Source organism: Melopsittacus undulatus, chromosome 10, assembly GCF_012275295.1.
Source record: "Melopsittacus undulatus isolate bMelUnd1 chromosome 10, bMelUnd1.mat.Z, whole genome shotgun sequence".
In the NCBI taxonomy this organism is placed as follows: domain Eukaryota; kingdom Metazoa; phylum Chordata; class Aves; order Psittaciformes; family Psittaculidae; genus Melopsittacus; species Melopsittacus undulatus.
This window is the reverse complement of record NC_047536.1, coordinates 22,328,234-22,346,340: the sequence shown is the minus strand read 5'-3', so window position 1 is coordinate 22,346,340 and position 18,107 is coordinate 22,328,234. Positions and strand designations below refer to the sequence as shown.

The 18,107-nt window shown below is 44.8% G+C and overlaps 1 protein-coding gene across 3 annotated transcripts in view; it reads left to right on the top strand.

Moving 5' to 3' along the window:
* TRPC4AP (transient receptor potential cation channel subfamily C member 4 associated protein) overlaps positions 1-17,038 on the top strand; it is a 36,663-nt gene extending 19,625 nt beyond the window's left edge. The window contains exons 8-19 of one of the 3 annotated variants that reach the window (XM_034066684.1): positions 251-445; positions 2,951-3,093; positions 6,309-6,440; positions 6,974-7,032; positions 9,270-9,371; positions 11,209-11,292; positions 11,603-11,693; positions 12,103-12,243; positions 13,794-13,902; positions 14,401-14,513; positions 14,754-14,960; positions 15,884-17,038. In XM_034066684.1, the coding sequence (XP_033922575.1) occupies positions 251-445; positions 2,951-3,093; positions 6,309-6,440; positions 6,974-7,032; positions 9,270-9,371; positions 11,209-11,292; positions 11,603-11,693; positions 12,103-12,243; positions 13,794-13,902; positions 14,401-14,513; positions 14,754-14,960; positions 15,884-16,021 (1,514 nt within the window). In that variant the 3' untranslated portion in view covers positions 16,022-17,038. The remainder of the gene's footprint in view (positions 1-250; positions 446-2,950; positions 3,094-6,308; positions 6,441-6,973; positions 7,033-9,269; positions 9,372-11,208; positions 11,293-11,602; positions 11,694-12,102; positions 12,244-13,793; positions 13,903-14,400; positions 14,514-14,753; positions 14,961-15,883) is intronic. The other 2 variants (XM_034066685.1, XM_034066686.1) reach the window with 2 other exon arrangements.
* The last annotated feature ends 1,069 nt before the right edge of the window (positions 17,039-18,107 follow it).

Below are 18,107 nucleotides of genomic sequence, written 5' to 3'. Positions count from 1 at the left end.
AACTAGTTACACAGACCAGTTTAACACTGATTGAATTACCTCTAGGGTGTGTACACTCTATGCCAGTCCTTAACAGGAGAGTGCACTGACTTCTTCCATCTTTGTTTCTTTTTAACCAGATGGAATTAGTTTCTGTGCACTCTTCTGTACCACTAATGGAGGTGGTTTGGTACCCTGTGGTGTAGAGGATGTGATGAGTGTTGTGTTGGTTATTTTCAATCATAATAAATACTTTGATTTCCTTTTTCAGCTACACTTCTGAATATTCCAGGCTTCATTGAGCGCTTGTGCAAACTGGCAACACGGAAGGTGTCTGAAACAACAGGTACTTCTAGCTTCCTCCAGGAGTTGGAAGAATGGTACACCTGGCTGGGGCTGGACAATGCACTAGTGCTTGATACACTGATGAGAGTGGCAAATGAAGAGGCAGAGCAGAGCAGTACAGGTATCTGGCTTGCATTCCTCTAGCCACCATTAGCTGCTGCATACCTTGACCATCTACAGTGTTTGACATGTGTTGCTTTTCTTTCCCGTTTCTTTCTTGGAAAACCACCAGCTCAGCATTTAGGTCTGACTGCTGTTTTCTTGTCATGTAGCACTGATTGTTCTTTCTCATGAACTAAAATTAGCAGAAGGAAATGTGCCCTTTGCATGCCTAAATAGCACTAACACTGTAACACTGTACATCCTCAGCACTGATCTCCCCTGGAGTGACAAAAATAACACATACCTGAGGTAAGTGATCTCACCAGCATTTTGCTCTAAAACTTAAGGTGAAGGCTCTAGGTCCAAATACTTGGTCTCAAGCAAGGCATCCCTCCTTTTAAAAGAAAAAGTAGTGCCAGGGAAATTAAGTAGTTAATTGGGAAATAATTGTTCCAGGTTGAGTGTGTGGAAGTGTTAATACAACCTTAAATGCTTTGAAGGAAACATGGGGTTTGTTTCTTCATGCTTACAAAAATGCATTGTATGTCTTGGAGAACTCAAAGTACTTGGTAATGTCATGAAAATTAGCCCCAAATTTTAATACCTAAATCTTTGCTTCTGTGCTGCTTTAGAAAACTTTTTTCTTACCCAGCTTCGGTAGTTTTGTAGCAATTATTAGAACTTCTGAAAATACACAAAAACCCCCATGAAATATGTGAATAGCAGCATTTTTCATGTAGCTTTATACACACCAACATGGTGGAAAGGACAGGGGGGAATGGCTTTAACCTACCAGAGGGGAGACTGAGATGAGCTCTTAGGCAGAAGCTCTTCCCTGTGAGGGTGCTGAGGCGCTGGCACAGGGTGCCCAGAGAAGCTGTGGCTGCCCCATCCCTGGCAGTGTTCAAGGCCAGGTTGGACACAGGGGCTTGGAGCAAGCTGCTCCAGTGGAAGGTGTTCCTGCCCATGGCAGGGAGTTGGAGCTGGATGAGCTTGCAGGTCCCTTCCAACCCAAACCAGGCTGGGATTTTGTGAAGCCAGAGAGCATTTGGTGTTCTGGAGCAGAATTCTCAAGGCTGAGGTGGAATATGTCAAGTCACAGCTTTTGACCCACAACATCAGTCAGCAAGCAAACTGCTGGTTTAAGCCCAGCTGGTAACTGAGAACCACACAGCTGCTTTCTCACTTCCTGCCCCCACTTCTTCCTCCCCCTGCTCCTGGATGGATGGGGAGGAGAATCGAAAGAATGTAACTCCCACAGGTTGAGATAAGAACAGTCCAGTAACTAAGGTATAACACAAACCTGCTGCTGCCACCAGTAATAATGATAAGGGAAATAACAAGGGAAGAGAATACAACCGCTCACCACCCGCTGACTGATACGCAGCCCTACCCGAGCAGTGATCTAACCATTCTGGGTAACTGTCCCCAGTTTCTATACTGCACATGATGTGCTGTGGTATGCAATACCTCTTTGGCTAGTTTGGGTCAGGTTTCCTGTCTCTGCTTCCTCCCGGCTTCCCTTCCTCCCTGGCAGAGCATGAGGCTCAGAAAGTCCTTGGTCAGAGTAAACATTACTGAACAGCTACTAAAGCCATCGGTGTTATCAGTGCTGTTCTCAGGCTGAAAGTCAAAAACACAGCACTGCAGCCAGTACTAAGAAGGAGGAAGATGATTGCTACTGCTGAACCCAGGACACAAACCCAGATGCACATTCCCAGAACACTTCATCAGTCTCCAGTAGCTTGTGTCTTGGGGATTCTGAGTCAGAGATTTTGTCTGTGCTTTTGTGGTTTCCTTCTTTTGTGTGTTTGCGTAGTTACTGTTTCTTCACATGGGTTCAACAAGCATCCGTGCTGTCCTGTGGCAAGCAGGGACAGTTCTGCCCTTAGATATGTTTTGTGTGAGCTAACTCCTTTTTGAACTGCAGCCTACAAGTTTCACTGTGTTTTTACTGACTTTCTCCGTGTCACTCATGATTTCTGTCTTGCAAACATAGAATGGTGTGGGTTGGAAAGGACCTTAAGATCATCTAGTTCCAACTCCCCTGGCATGGTTTGTTATATCCTGTTTCTGCCCTTAGCAGTATAATTCTAGACGGGACTATGAAAATTATTTACCTGTGGCCTAAGTATACTGGTACTGAGGTATGAAATGAGAACAGGTGAATAGTAAATGCTTCTGATAATCTCATCCCTACTTTTATTACCTTTTCTGCCATGTCCTTTCTGGTGCAGTAATCTGTTAGTTCATAGAGATGATCCTACTTATTTTAGGTAGAAGATGCCCTTCATCCATAGAAAAAATTAATAATTCTAAGAAATCTCATTTTATTTTATTGCAACTCTGTTTTTCTCTTTAACATTTAATGTAAGTTGGTTTAGCTGCATGACACTATTTTTGGTTAAGATTCAAGCAGACATGCTGGATTTACACCTGAGGTGTTTCAGTGTACAAGTAATAGCTGCTGAAAATCCTTTCCTGCTGAAGTTGCCTCAGGCTTACATCTTTGCCATCTTTTCAGAATCTTCAGATGAGAGTGGCTTAGCCAACACGTCGACACGAGCACAGCTTCCACAGCCCATGAAGATCATGCACGAGATCATGTATAAGCTGGAGGTGTTGTATGTTCTCTGCGTGCTGCTCATGGGGAGACAGAGGAATCAGGTGAGCGCTTGAAAAGGGTCACTTATACAGAAGGTAATGTCTGTTTAAACCTAAATACTCATGAATTAGGTCATGGGCACAAAAACATGAAGGACAAAGCTCAAGGTGTAAAGCTGGGCAAATCCTGTTATCACAGGGTTGCACAAACAAACGTCATTGAGAGCCAGCATGAGCCATTGAGCAAGGCTTGACACAGGTCGTGCTGACCTGGGGGGGGGGGGGGTGTCAGTCTGCAGAGCTCTGGATAGGTGCAGGAGGATACTCCTGGATGAGGCATCCTGTCTGTGTGTGCGGAAAGGTGTGGGTGTACCTGGATGCTTCAGGAGCTGCAGTTATGTGTTCTTCTTGGGGCACTGGTGATCTGCTCAGAGTCCATTCATTCTTCCCCTTCCCTGGTTGCTTTCACTTCTGGAAGATCCTCTGGGGTGACTGGGTGGTTTTTGCTGTTTGTTCCTGTGTCTCAGCTGAGTGTGGTGTTAAACTCTCAGCTGGGAGGATACACTTTAGGGCTGTCTGCTCTAGGTGCTGCCTAGAATCTCACTCATTCACTTTTGTATTTCTTGCTTTCAGAATGAAAAATAACTTGTTCCCTGCCTTCCATAGGCTTGTGGAGAACCAGTCACTGCAGCTTGGCTGTATTTTGCTAGAAACTGGTCAAAAGCATATTGTGAAGGGAAAAGAAAAGCAATCTGTTGGTGCAGCTTTGACAGATTTCCAGCACTGGCAGCCTGCTCAGCTCAACAGAGCAGCTTGGAATAGCAGGGGCATTTGGATGCCCTAGAGACTGGGAGGATCAGATTGTTCTGAACTGTTGAAGGGCTCTTGTATTAGGCAAGAATAGCTTTATTGGGCTGTTGCTTGAGCACACTTTGAGTATTTTGTTCTTTACTTGTAACCTCCTGCTATTTAGGAGTCACAAATATGCAGAGTCTCTGAATTTGAAATAGAAGTGCTTCTGTAGTACAGTCACAAACCTAACTCACCTGGTCAGTCTGAACTCTCATACTCAGCACTGAAAATAAATAGGTTCAGTATAACGGTAACCAGAAGAAACTAGCAATTCTTGCAGTAACCACATTCAATACCATAAGAAACTCGTAATCCTGTTGTAATTCACTGTTTTTAAAAGCACTTCATTGCTTTTAGAAGTACTGTTTCTGGTGAGCATAAAACCACCAGAGCATGGATCTGTTGGGAGGAGGTTTTTTCCCATTGTATGGAGTCAGATAACTGATCCCTGCCTGATTTCACCACAAGAATGCAGCTTTATAGATACTCTAGAAAATACTTGTAGCTTGCGCTCATCGTGCTGCTGCCTGTCCTGGGAGGTGGACGGGCTGGCTTCCTGGGTTACTTCTAGGATGGTGCTCTCAAATCAGACAAGGTGGATGGTTTGCTGCTGGAATAGCCAGCTTTAAATTTGACCTTTTTTTTCAATTTCCTGGGAAAAACATCTCTTTATTCCTCCTCTGCTACTTCTGCCCCCATGCAAACAGGGAAAGTGGCTAAGGATAAAGCTGGCGGCTCAGTTTGCAGGGCTAGTTCAAGACTGAAATTGTATTCTTGAAAGACTTGAGTTACTTCATTCCCAAACACTTTTTGTCCAGAGCTAGGTCTTTCAGTAAAATCCACTGCCTTTGAAACGGATGTGAATCCATTGCCCTTCCTGAGAGGCAGCTGGTTGAAGAACTGGATCTGAGCTGTTCCGTGTGGAAGGCTCCAATAAGCAGGAAGCTCAGTGTCTGCAACAGCACTCTCACTGACAAGCACTTCAGTTGCTTTATGGGATCTCTTTTCCTGTGAGGGAATAAAAGCACTGATCTATGCTATCACTCATCCAGTCTGAGCAGCCAAAGTTCTTATGGGTTTTATATTGGACTAATTTTGCATAGGATTTCTGCAGGACATCACAAACCTGCCTCAGTCCACTGTGATAATCAATATAATAGTCTGGCATTTGCTTGAAGCATGATGCAGCTTCCTGACAAACTCAGCCTGTTGCTGATGGTTACTCTAAATCCTTGGTTTAAACCTGACTGCTGGCTAATGTGCATGAATCAGCAGCTGTGATAGCAGTGGCCTGGCTCGTACCTGTTGTATGTTAGGGATGATCATGCTCTTGGGGATAAGTGGTGTTTCACAGCAGATCTGTGCCTTTGCTTCCTTCTTACTATGGTCACACTCTAAATTACTCTCCTTATATATGTATAAGGAGATATATGTACTGTGGTGGAAGAGTCAGCTAAGTTACTTGTTCCTGCTACAGGGAGCCCAGCTGCTTGCAGCAGAAGCTCTTAGTAGTGTTAGTGGTGAGAAGGAAATAGAGCAACTCGTATGAAGCTGGGCAGGAACAGGAAAAGCTCACAGGAGTTTGAGGAATGAATATAGAGCATGGATTGTCTTGGCATCCCTGGGCCGAGTAGTTGTGAGGAGTTTGGAATCTGAGGGGAGTGCATGACCCAAAGACAGTGGCTGTGACTCAGGAGCTTTGGCATGCAGCCATCTGTCAGGTGGGAACTTGTGAGTTAAGTAAACTGAATGCATCTGAGATTAGGGAGGAGTCATTTGGAATAAGCAGTTATGCTGTTTGTATAAAAGAGCAGATCCAGGAGTTAAAATGATGAGCACAGAGAGCTCCTCCTTTAGTGAGGGACTGAGGCTCTTGCAAGCAGCTTATGTACTTGGTTTAATCCATTGTGCTTGTGCTGTTCTGGCCACTGAGAGACTACAGGGAGTGCTTTGTTCAGAGAGATTGCTCAGAGCTGCTGTTGTTGGAGGCTTGTGACTAGACCAAAGTGTCTGAGAGCATTTTAAAGTGAGGGAGCACCAAAGGACTCCAAGCTTTGCAGTCTTGTTAGGGTGGTGTGGGTGAGGTGGGAAGGAGCTGCATGCTTCCTCAAGTGTGATATTCAGAGATGTCCAGCAGCAGGAATGTGATTTCTGTATAGATGGGAATGAAAACCTGTGCTTCCAGAGGCAGGGTTGTTAACTGAAGCATTGGCTAACAGCGTTCTCCCAAAATGTCTGGTTTTTATCCATTTCCACCAAATGGAAACTGCTGTATTGATACACCATAGTCAGTGTGCATGTAGCCACAAAGGCATGCTGTTTGCTAAAGGAATTCACTCTTTCTGTTGTCAGAGGATGACATAATTGTGCCCATCTGTTTACCAGACTTCTGTCCAGATTGGGTATGTGCTTCTCTTGCTTTCCAGGTTCATAAAATGATAGCAGAGTTCAAACTGATTCCTGGCCTCAATAACTTGTTTGACAAACTGATCTGGAGAAAACATTCAGCATCAGCCCTGGTTCTGCATGGACACAACCAGAATTGTGATTGTAGCCCAGTGAGTAATTGGATTTTTATCCTATCATTTAATTCTGGGTGGGTGTATTGATTAACTGGGTGCTTGGATAAGAAAGGGAGATGTGCATTCATATATTTTGGTGAGTTAACTGCTTAAGTCTTTATCTTTGGTTCATGCTGGCAGTTTAGTTCTCCACACTCTCTTAGTTTGGGAACTGGGAAAGGGTTCTGTGGTCCCTGGAGGCCAGAGGTGGAAGATGACCAAAATTAAGGACATGATAGCTAGTTGGTCTAGCAAGGAGAGGCACAGAACACAAACAGATCACAGCCAGGTCCTTTGATGGGAGTGGAAAATTATTAACCATTACATGCACAGGCTTGGGGGCAGTCTCCACTTCTGTTCTATTTTGGGAAGCCTGCAAAGTGCAGCCTCCTCCATTTACGCAAGTCACTTGCTCTGCTGCCCAGATGTGTTTGGTTTGGATAGGTTTTCAGTTGTTTCGTGTCAGCTTTGGTAACTAATGATATCCACAAATAAAGCAAAATCTGTTTACCTTTCTTGTCTCTTTTTAGGACATTACTTTAAAGATCCAGTTCTTGAGGCTTCTTCAGAGCTTTAGTGATCACCATGAGTGAGTATGGAAAGCTGTGGGTGACTGGGGTTCGGTGTGTTTGGTTGCAATTACAGTGGGTGTCCCACGCATGGTGCAGGATCCACGTGAATGGAACATTGTACTGCCCTTAAATTTGATTCCATGCTCATGTGCCTTTCAGCTCCTGCTGTGAAGACGTTATGGACATGCTCTGCAGTGGGCATGTTGTAACATGTCTGTTGATGATTTAAAATAGCCCATTTTGCTTTGTGTTGCAATGAACTGAAACGTTTATATGATGAGTGAGCACTTTCTGGCTGAAGGAATGAGGAGGCAGCTTTCATGCTGCTCTTTATCTGTCTTTTCTCTTGAGAGTTGGTAGTGAGCCAGTGTGCTCACAAGAGCACATGTACCCTGTGAGGACATGTTCAGGTTGGAAGATCAAGGTGAAAGGCAATCTCTGAAGAGGTTAATCAAGACTCCTTTGCCTTTTTAAAAGACTGGGAAGACAGGATTGCTGTCTGAATGCCAGCAACAGAGAAGACCTGATGAAACTGGATAGGAAAATGTTAAGGGAACAGTTATCTGGCAGCTAGCTGTTGGGGAGCTAGGTTGGAAATAGGAAGAAAGCTTGTTTGCCTTCAGAAGGCAGACTTGCAAATACTGAGTCTGTTGGAATAGTGATCTGTCAATGCTGTACTGCTGCTACAAAGGTACTTGTTGCTCTGTTCTGACATGTAGAATCATATCTTGCCGTACAGTGTCCTGTTGCTCTAATTCAGTCCTGCAAGGTGGTGTTCCTCTTGCTTACAAACGTTTGCCTTTGAGGCATATGGCACTGCTTGCCTGGCTGCTCAGATGTGCAGCCAGTGATACTGTGTGTAGGTTTGATCTGGTACTGGATGGAAATATCAACATTTTTGATTGTGCAGGATTAGCTTAAAGACTGGGGAGCTGGACATACTGTAAGCAGAAGGGTAAGGTTGACCTATTGTAAATCCTCCATGCAAGACATTGTTTGACCAGGAATCACTCCAGGTTTTGCAATAAAATCTCTTTAGATGATATTCCCACTTGAGTGACCACTACAAAGATCTCAGGCTTGTTTAAACAGAGCTTTCAGCTGTAACATTTGAGCAAGTGGAATGTGTGGAATCTGGTTCAGGGTTTTAAATAAAGAGTTGCATGAACTCACAGATATGCTGAGTTAGCTGAGGACAAGATGAGAGCAAGTACTTCTGTTCTAATATTCAGTAAAACTGTGTATAAACCCACACTTGTGGGACTGTCTATTGTCTGGAGAGAGAGGCTGTATTTTCATTACAGAAACCTGTTGATACAGATCAAAAGAAGCTCCATGTGACAGCCTCATTGGGCACTTATCTGGAAGCCAGTGTTTGAAGCAAGAAGGCATCCCCATCACCTTTCTGGTCTAACAGTTTATCTTCTGTATGGTTGTTATGTATGATGAATAGATTCTCTTTGCACACCTTCACAGTCGTCACTGCATCCTGTGTTTCTTTAGGGCTCCTGAAAATACAGCTTTGCAGTTGGTTCTGAGCATTTTGAAGTTGGAGGGCTCTAAGGGAGCACACTGGCATTGGGCAGGGAGTCTCTCAAAAGGAGCCTCTGGATTACATTTCTACTCTATCAGTCTTGTTCTGCATTTAATTTACTTTACAGCTAAACTAATTGATTTTCATTAGGAAAAGTTTAGTATTTGATAATGAATTCCATGCAAATTCCTGGGACTTTTATCCATCCCTCTTCTATTTTCTACATTTCGTGAAGTGTATTAATCTATCCAGAGTAAACAGTTTGCTCAGAGTAGTAAAATACCAGGATGATTGAGGACTTTTCTTGCAGTGTCTCCTCTCTGAGATTTACTACTGTCAGAGCATGGTCACTGTAGGGCAGAGAGAAACTGTAGGAAGCTGTGAAAAAAAAATGATTTAAGTCTTCTGAAATTCAGCAAAATGTTGCTGAGCTTTTAAAAACCAAACCATAAGATCCTGAAGAGTAAAGAACCACCATCTCCAAGGTGGTCGGTGTCGAAACTGGCATTTGATGCTTTGGGGGCTGATTCACAATACAGCAGGTAGCTGGCCTGCCCTGGGAGTATGCTGTGGTGAGGGAAGCAGAGTCAGAGAGGTAGAAGCTGCTTGCCTGGTCCTGCAGCCCTCATATGTGTGTAGCTTTACTCTTCATGGGATTGCACATTTGCCTCTTGAATTCATTGCATTTTTCTCCCCAACTCCCCAAATGTCTTGCTGTAGGAACAAGTATCTGCTTTTAAACAGCCAAGAACTCAATGAGCTGAGTGCAATCTCCCATAAAGCCAACATCCCTGAAGTTGATGCAGTTGTCAACACAGACAGGTGAGTAAGGATAAAGGGTTTATTGCAGCAGCTCCTAGAGTTTTGCAAGCACTTACATTGGAGGTTTGATGTCACCTGGTTTATTTGAGGTCCTTCTGTCCAAGACATTTGCTTTAGTTCCAGTGTTTCAGCAGGAAGTAGCTGGGTTTGTATGATACTCATGGTCTTTAGCAAAGCTTAGAATGTGTTTGTGCTCAGAGTAAGGCTCTTTACTAAACAAAGCAACCTGAAAGAAGGAGTTTGAGTTCATGGGCCAAACTCCATCATCATATGCTTTCCAAAGACCTGTTTGGCCCTTCTCACTATGGGCACTACAGACAGACCTGGTGAGTAAACTGGCATCCCCCCCAGTGCATGAATTGCTGCTACTAATAAATCTCAGAGATTGAGGAGCAGTCTGTGCACACACAACATTCATTTCCAGTCTGCACAAACAGATCTATGTGTGTCTACTCAGAGTCCTTATTTTAAGAGCAGCTAATAACTAGAATAAGCTAAATTAGATTAACATGTTAAACCACTTATGAATCTCTAGTGTTAGATTTGAATACCTGTTAAATTGACTATTTTGATGTAATCTCCTTAATACATGATTCTGATGCACAAGCCTCCCAAGGTGAAATATTTGCAGAATTCAGTTGTCAGGATACTCCCAAAGCAGATTTACCTCACTTCTAAGGGAATTCTCTAGGAGGTTTCCTAGATTAGAATTATTATAATACTGTGCCTAATTGGGAAGAAATGGTGTCTGTATTACTCAGATCCTTCCTTTCTAAGCACAAGTACCTTGGTCAAAAAGGAGTGAGTATTTAGGAGGAAGATTTCACCCAGTTAGGAGCACACTAAAGGAGGTGGATCAAGGGGTGTAAACAGCTTTTTCCAGCCTGCAAGGTTTCTCATCTCTCTCAAGTGCTAGTGAGAACAGACACACTGCAAAACAGCTGCTTCCCACAAGGGCTTTGTCAGATGGCTCTTGACTGCCCAGCAAGGGTACTGATGCAGTACATGGCAGTTAACCTGGGTGTATCTGCTGAGCCTGCATCCTGGGGCATTTTGAGTAGGAGGGTGCGGCTTGAAACCCTTCATTCTGCCTCTGCAGGGTGGCTTGTGTCGTCTGATAGGCAGCATTGCTCAGTTTCTGACCTAAACTTGGTATGTTTTTCACTCTTAGCATTTTGTTTCCATATTGATTTTCCTGATACATGAGATCATGTAATGGTTTGGGTTAGAGCTCATCCAGTTCCAACCCCCACCTGGCCTGTATGCCAGGGATGGATCAAGGCCTTGCTTCTGTGCAAGGTTGCTGTAGGTAGATGCTTCACTGAAGATGACATTTAATACAAATAGTATTGCAGTTCTACAGCCTTGGTCCTTTTAGTGCTACACACATGAAGGCTACTTCATGTAGTGTCTGGGTTTCCATATTCTGTCTCCTTACCAGAACTTGGAGCTTCCTTTATGTTTATTGAGCAAAAAAGGCCTGTGTGTCTTTCATTCCTAAGCATAAATGCGGTGGTAGCAGTTCTTTTTCTAACTCTTAAACCCTACAAGCTGTGAATTGGTATTTTTGAAATCATTACAGTTTTGAGAGGAAATGAATCTTTTACTTTAGGGTTTGTTTGGAAGTCATGTTGCAGCTTTTTATTGTAGATGTTCATCAAAGGCAGTGAGGAGAATTCTTCCAGTGGTAGAACTAGCAATGAATATTTGTACTATGTATTTAATACCAGGATTTTGATTATTCAAAGCTCTGGAGAAGAGACTGGATTCAGTCTTCTACAACGTACAGAGCTTGCCAGCCCTTCCACTCATGCTGTCATTTCCTCATGCACTTTAGGAGTCTTGTCTGCGATGGGAAAAGGGGTTTGTTGACCAGACTGCTTCAGGTGATGAAGAAGGAACCGGCTGAATCCTCCTTCAGGTGGGTTCACTTGCACTGGAGCTTTTTTGGGTTGACTGGGAAGCTAGTTTGTTTTCATGCAGCTTATAGCCATTGAAAATGATAAGCTGTGAAAAGATCCTTGCACTTGCCTGCTGTGGTAGTGCTGGTGAGGAAGAATGCCAGAGCTTGTGTTGGACCTCACACCCAGCACAGTGACTTCTGCAGGATCAACAGGTCTGACTCCAGCTTTAGATTGGAACGAAACAGCTCAGGAAATTTGCTTTAAATTATAGATGTGATAAATACCCCCTTGCTCTGAAATGAAAACCTCATTTCTTGTTTCTCTCAGGTTTTGGCAAGCAAGAGCAGTTGAAAGTTTTCTGCGGGGCACCACCTCTTATGCAGACCAGATCTTCCTGCTGAAGAGAGGACTCCTGGAGGTAATGAAGTATATCATAGAATGGTTTGGGTTGGAAAGAACCTTAAGATCATCCAGCTCCAACCCCCTACCATGGGCAGCGGCACCTCACACTAAACCGTGTAGCCCAAGGCTCTGTCCAGCCTGGCCTTGAACACTGTCAGGGATGGAGCATTTACCACTACTTTGGGAAATTTGTGTCAGCGCCTCAGCACCCTCACAGTAAAGAACTTCTTTGTTATATCTAACCTGAACTTCCCCTGTTTAAATTAATCACTGGGATTAATTTAGCAGAACTCTCATCTGCATTGTAGTTGTTAGTTCTGTCTTCTCAGAACTAAACCTGGAGATAGCTGTTTTAGTGGTTATTTCAGAACCTGTGCTGTACTTGGGCTAAACTCTGGCAATAACGTGTTTTCCTCCCATGCCAGCATATCCTCTACTGCATTGTTGATAGTGAGTGCAAATCACGAGATGTGCTTCAGAGTTACTTTGACCTTCTGGGAGAACTGATGAAATTCAATATTGATGCATTCAAGAGGTTCAACAGGTACATCAACACAGATGAGAAGGTAAATACTTGCAGAAGCTGTGCCGAGTGGGTCACATTACACACATTACAATACAGCTAAACGTAGCACTAAAGCTCAGATGCATTTGATTTTGGTGTGATTGTTGAGCTTGGTGCACCATTAACACTAAGGAGTGAGCTGCCAAAGACTCTTCACAGGCATGTATGTTGCTGCATACACTTATGTTCTCAGAAGTGTCCCAGCTCTTGTGAGTCAGCAGGCACTGGGTTGCTCAAAAAATTCTGCCCTGTTGCATGATCAGGCAGGGCTAAGGTCAGGGTTTATGGTAGAACATTTCCTGTGAAGTCACTGGGCTTTGGGTTGCTCGTTGTGGACATTAAGACAGGCTCAAAAAAATCTTTTACTGGAGCTTTAAGGGTTGTTCATGGGGATGACGTTAAGTACTCAATATTTGATGCTGTAGAAAGACATATATTGATGTTATGTGAATTTACAGGCAGTTACATACAAGGCTGATGTAATAACCTATAAAACTTAGTTGTATATGTAGATCAGGAATGGGCAACTCTATGCAGAGTGGTTGCATGCTCTTGTGCACTTTGTGCATGTAACATCAGCTGTTGGATAGGCTTTGAGTCACCTCATACTCTTGCTTCTGTTACTGAAATGTTTCTCTGGTTGCTGTTAAGTCTGAAGGACCAGGGAGGATAGAAGCAGAGGTGCATTTAAAAGAAAGATGGATTTAATTTCAGGTGGTTTTCTGGTAAATTAATTCAATCCTTCTAGAGAATCTGTCCTTACACTTTGTGTGTGCTTCCTATTTATCAAGCTATAATTTCTTTAATTGTCATTCTGTATTTCTCCACATTATTCCTCCCTACCACCGTCCGTTTGTACAAAGTAAATGTGGGAAAACATGGAGCTGGAGGAGCTAGAGAGCCCAGCAGCTATGCTGACTCATTTCTCACTCTCAAAACCAACCGTGTATGAAATCTTGGCTTCATTGAAGTGACCTAGCTTCAAAAGAAATTTGAGTGGTGCCAGGACTTTGGCATTTTCCTTTGCTATAATGTTTTTAAGGTCCTTGCTGTAGGCATCCTTTGGTCAGCCTTCAGTGCTGGAGTTGGCTTGGGCTGGATGAGGCAAGCCCTGGAGTATGGATCTCCTTTTATTCTTGTTGAGGATAACAAAAAAGGAAATGACCCTGAGCATTTGGGCATTCAGAACTGACCTTTCTGAAGGGAAGGGGAAATTGTCCATGTCTGAAGCCTTACATTGAAGTGCACATTTTGGGTGCTTGTGCTCAGAATTTCAGATGGTTTCTCCAGTGTCCTTCAAGAACTGTTCTATTTCAGTGTTAAACACCTGGAGAACACTTAATGTTGCTCTACTTGCCAAACCCTGTTTGTAGGTTTTCCTAACTGACCTGTTCCCCTTCTGCCACAGAGTAACTGCTTTAGCACACTCCTTGGCTATACCCGTTCTGAAGATGTGGAATGCTGTTCTCAGACCTCCTCTGTGGATGTGCATGCAGGATGGTGGTTTTGTTGGGTTTTTTTTATGCAATACTAAAAAATATTTCTCTTTAGTTCCAGATATTTTTAAATCAGATCAACAGTTCACTGGTTGACTCAAACATGCTTGTTCGCTGCATTACCCTGTCCCTGGATCGATTTGAGAATCAGTCTGATGCTAAAGGTAAAGAATCACAGAATCCCAGACTGGTTTGGGTTGCAGGGGACCTGAAAGCTCATCCAGTTCCAACCCCTGCCATGGGCAGGGACACCTTCCACTGGAGCAGCTTGCTCCAAGCCCCTGTGTCCAACCTGGCCTTGAACACTGCCAGGGATGGGGCAGCCACAGCTTCTCTGGGCACCCTGTGCTAGCGCCTCAACACCCTCCCAGGGAAGAGCTTCTGCCTAAGAGCTCATCTCAGTCTCCCCTGTTCTGGCAGGTTCAAGCCATTCCCCTTGGCCTGTCCCTACAGGCCCTTGAATAAGAAGTGGTGTTCGGGGTGTTTGGTAGTGGCAGTGGTTATTTAAAGTCTGGGGTTTGAAAACTTTTGTTTTAGACTGAGAAGCACCACTCTGCGTGTTTGTTGCTACAGTCTGAGCACCAGCCCTTACTGCCATGTTGCTTGGACCAACCTGCCTGAACTTCAAGCACCTGATGACTGTCTCTTTCTTCTTGCTGCAGTTGCAGAAGTCCTGTCAGAGTGCCGCCTGTTGTCATATATGTCCCAGATGTCCATGAGAATGTCCTTTCTTTTCCGTCTCATTAATATTATTCATGTACAGACACTTACACAGGTAAAGAGCTGACAGTAACCTTGCAGACTGCTGATATTGTGTGGTGATGAACTGGGCTGGGAGTAGGGAGGAACCTGCCTTCTCTTCAGGAGATGCATGTGCCTTCTTGATTCACATAGGAGCTCCTCTTGCTTACCATAAACAATGATTTGTAAGAATGTGTGCAGCTGATACCTCAGTGGGATTTATGGTTGGTTTGCGGTTTTCTTGTCTTACCTACTGTGTCATTTTTACCTTTAGGAAAATGTCAGTTGTTTGAACACAAGTTTAGTTATCCTAATGCTGGCTCGAAGGAAAGAAAAGCTGCCTTTTTATCTGCACACTTTGCAACAGATGGAATACACAGAAAAATACCCAGGCTTCATCCTGAACAACTTCCACAGTCTCCTGCGATTCTGGCAGCAGCATTACCTCAACAAGGATAAAGACAGCACCTGCTTAGAAAATGTATGTGAGCCTCTTAGCATAGCAAGAATCAGTCATAGCAGTTTGTCTGCTAGTCACCTGGCAAAAATGGGAAGTGAGAGGTTGTGACGGGCAAGAAAGGAGTAAGCTGTGCCTCCAGGGTGTAACTTCGTGTACTGCTTTTCACACCATCTTCCCAGTCAGGTCCCTTCCACAAACAGTCAAACCTCACAAGGTAGATGCTAGGTTTTCCTGCCAAGTAGGCCCTTAGGTCTTGCTCTGGCACACAGAGAAACTGGGTGGGTTTGAGAGGCAGGGGTGGTGAACAGCCTTGCACAGGGGTGTGGAGGCAGGACAGAATCCACCTTTCACATTAGTTAGCACCTTAACCAGACTGTCCCCTCTCTTCTGGTGTGGCACAGTGCAGGAAAACAGTCTGGTGTAGCTGCTCCAGTACAAGGCAGCTGCTCTGTTTACAAGGGGCCATACAAGGAAAGCAGCCCACTCTTTTCCACTTGAGCTGGTCTGTCTTGGGCACTAAGAAGAGGAAGAAATTACCTGTGATAAGAAGACAACTCCCTTGTACATTCCCTAGAAAGCTGAAGGGAGGTTGCACAGGTTCCTTCCTTGACTTTTCAGTGATTGAGTGGCAGCTTTAACAGATTTTAATGTGTTTAAGAAAGCCTTTCTTTGGTGCGTATGTAACTGCAGAACACCCCCATATGCCTGTCATGAGTGACGTGCAGGCAGTCTCCTATAGATTAGGTACCTGAAGAGGAGCCCCTTCTGCTCCTTGTCCTGGTGAGGAAGGGCTGAACAGTAACCCAAAGGTGTGGGGCTGGGCAAATCAGGCTGAAGAAGAAGCAATTTTTAGTTCTCTCCACTGAATGCCTTTGGGATGTGCCTTCTGCTGCATGTCAGTGACTGTGGACCTCACTAACCAACCTCTTCATCTCTTCCCACAGAGCTCATGTATTAGTTTTGCCTACTGGAAAGAGACTGTATCTATACTGCTCAGTCCAGACCGGACATCCCCCTGTGCCATAGTTAGCTACATCGACGAGGCGTATATGGACATTGACAGAGACTTTGCTGAGGAGTAACTCTTCACTCCGGCTTCTGATGGACAGCGCTTGGAGGGTCCCTCACAGCCCATGGATTTTCAGGGATATGCTGTGGAGTGTGTGTGTGTGTGCACGGCTTGGAACCGTGGAGCATTGTCCCAACCCCAGCCCCCCCCATCCCCATCTCTGATCTCTAACAGATGAGACTCTGAGAGCTCTGGGCAACACATTCAGGGATGTATCTTCCAGCTGTTCTGGGATAAAAACCATTACCTGCAAAAAACAGCCTCTTTCTTTTCTCTTTTCCCAGCCCAGTGGGGCTGGTCAGAGATCGTTCTTTACAGACCCTTGAGGATGCTCTATATGTGCCAGTTGAGTTGTGGCTCTTACAGAATGAGCAAGTCAAAAAGCACAGAATTGTCCTCCAGATGTGAGGTCCAAGGAGCCAGTGTAACCAGGACCCAGCCACCAGCCACGTGCGGAGCCACCACAAGGGCTCCCTTGGGTGCATCTCTTCTGTTGGGGTTTGGAATTGGGGTTCTGGGTTGGTTAGAGTGCATGTGTGTGTGTGTGTGTGTGTGTGTGCGTGTGCTTTTAATTCCTGAGAGCCCCAGCTCCAGTCACCTCTTTACCATCTCCTTTTGGATCATTTGTTACTAAATCTGTGCATTAGGAGAGAACCTCTGCTCCTGCTGTCTTCTCCTTCCCACCTGAAGGTGTTACAGTGCTGTGCAGAATAGAGACAGCACTGGGACAGTTGCAGCAGGGGTTGGCTCTTTCACAGAGCATTAAAATGTACTAATTTTGGTAAACTTGCAGCTTGTCCCTTCTTGGGGAACTAATGTGGTTTTAAAATCCTCTTCAGGACCATTGCTCTTGATGCTGACCTGCTATGCCTGAAGTCTTATGTCAGTCTCTGCTTTCAGTCCTTAAGCAAAACCCACACACTAATCTTGAAGTGCAATATTTACTGGAGATGTCAGTTGTTTTCCTTGGATCTGTTTTAATCAGAATGTGTTAAATGCTGGGAAAATAAACACTCCTGGTTGAAAGGGACGTTGTGGGATATGTTGGAAAAGGGGGAATTGGCATTTGGCAGTCCTGATTGCCAAACCTGCACCTGCCCTGCCTCCTCACCAGTGGTAATTGTGTTGCTCCAAGACAGATTTCCAGGAATGAGATAACAGCCTGAAGTCCTGAGCCACTGCATTTGAATCAAAAACTCTGTCTCACAGCTCCAGCTAAAGGAAACCTGTCCTCTTTGAAACACTTCTTTTCTGATTTGATGAGGTGACTTGGCTTCAGCTCTGTCCTGGCTCCGGGGACCTACTGGCGAAAAGATGTCCCAGTATTGAAGCATTGTGTCTTATCATTGCCAGCACAATGCAGCCCACGCTGAGGGTCCTGTGCTGGGGCCCTGGGTGTGGAGCAAGGCTCCAACTCTCCCCGTTGCAGGGCTTGCTCTCCCCATCCACCTCTCTTCTGTCCTCTGTGTCCTGCTCTGGACTTGCAGTTGGTGCTTTGCTTGCGGGGGACTCAGAGCTGCTGAGCTTGTGCTGGATTCATGCAGGAGCTCCCAGGATCCTTGTGTCCCACCTGGGGCACTGAAGGCCTGGGGGAGACCCTACCCTGGTTCCTTACTGCAGAGCTGTAGCATCAGGTCCCCCCCTCCCTGCCCCTTCCCTCCCTTGAGCTCATTTCTTTCTCCTCTGTACACTTTTTGTTCTTGGGTACTTGTGGCTTTGGTGTATCTTTGCTTCTTAACTGTAATAGATGTACACGTAAAATAAATGCTTCAAATTAAAAAGGCTTTTAACATAAGGGATGCCTTTTATTGGTGCATCCAGTGATTGCTGCTCTAAGCCTCCAGAGTCTCATTCACATCTGGATTGATGACTGGGACCAAAGTCTGTCTGGCCTTAGCTATCTGGCTGTGTGGCTGAACCAAACTCCCTTTGACCACCCAAGGTCCTAGTGCTTGTGGGGTCCACACATCCTAGAGGCAGATTGGCTTTGCCTTGGCCTATAGGCTGGTGCAGAAGCCCAGGTTGGCCATCAGCAGAGAAGGAAAAGGAACCCAGAGCAGCTCCTCCAAGGAGGGAACATGGTGGGTGTTGGGGCATGA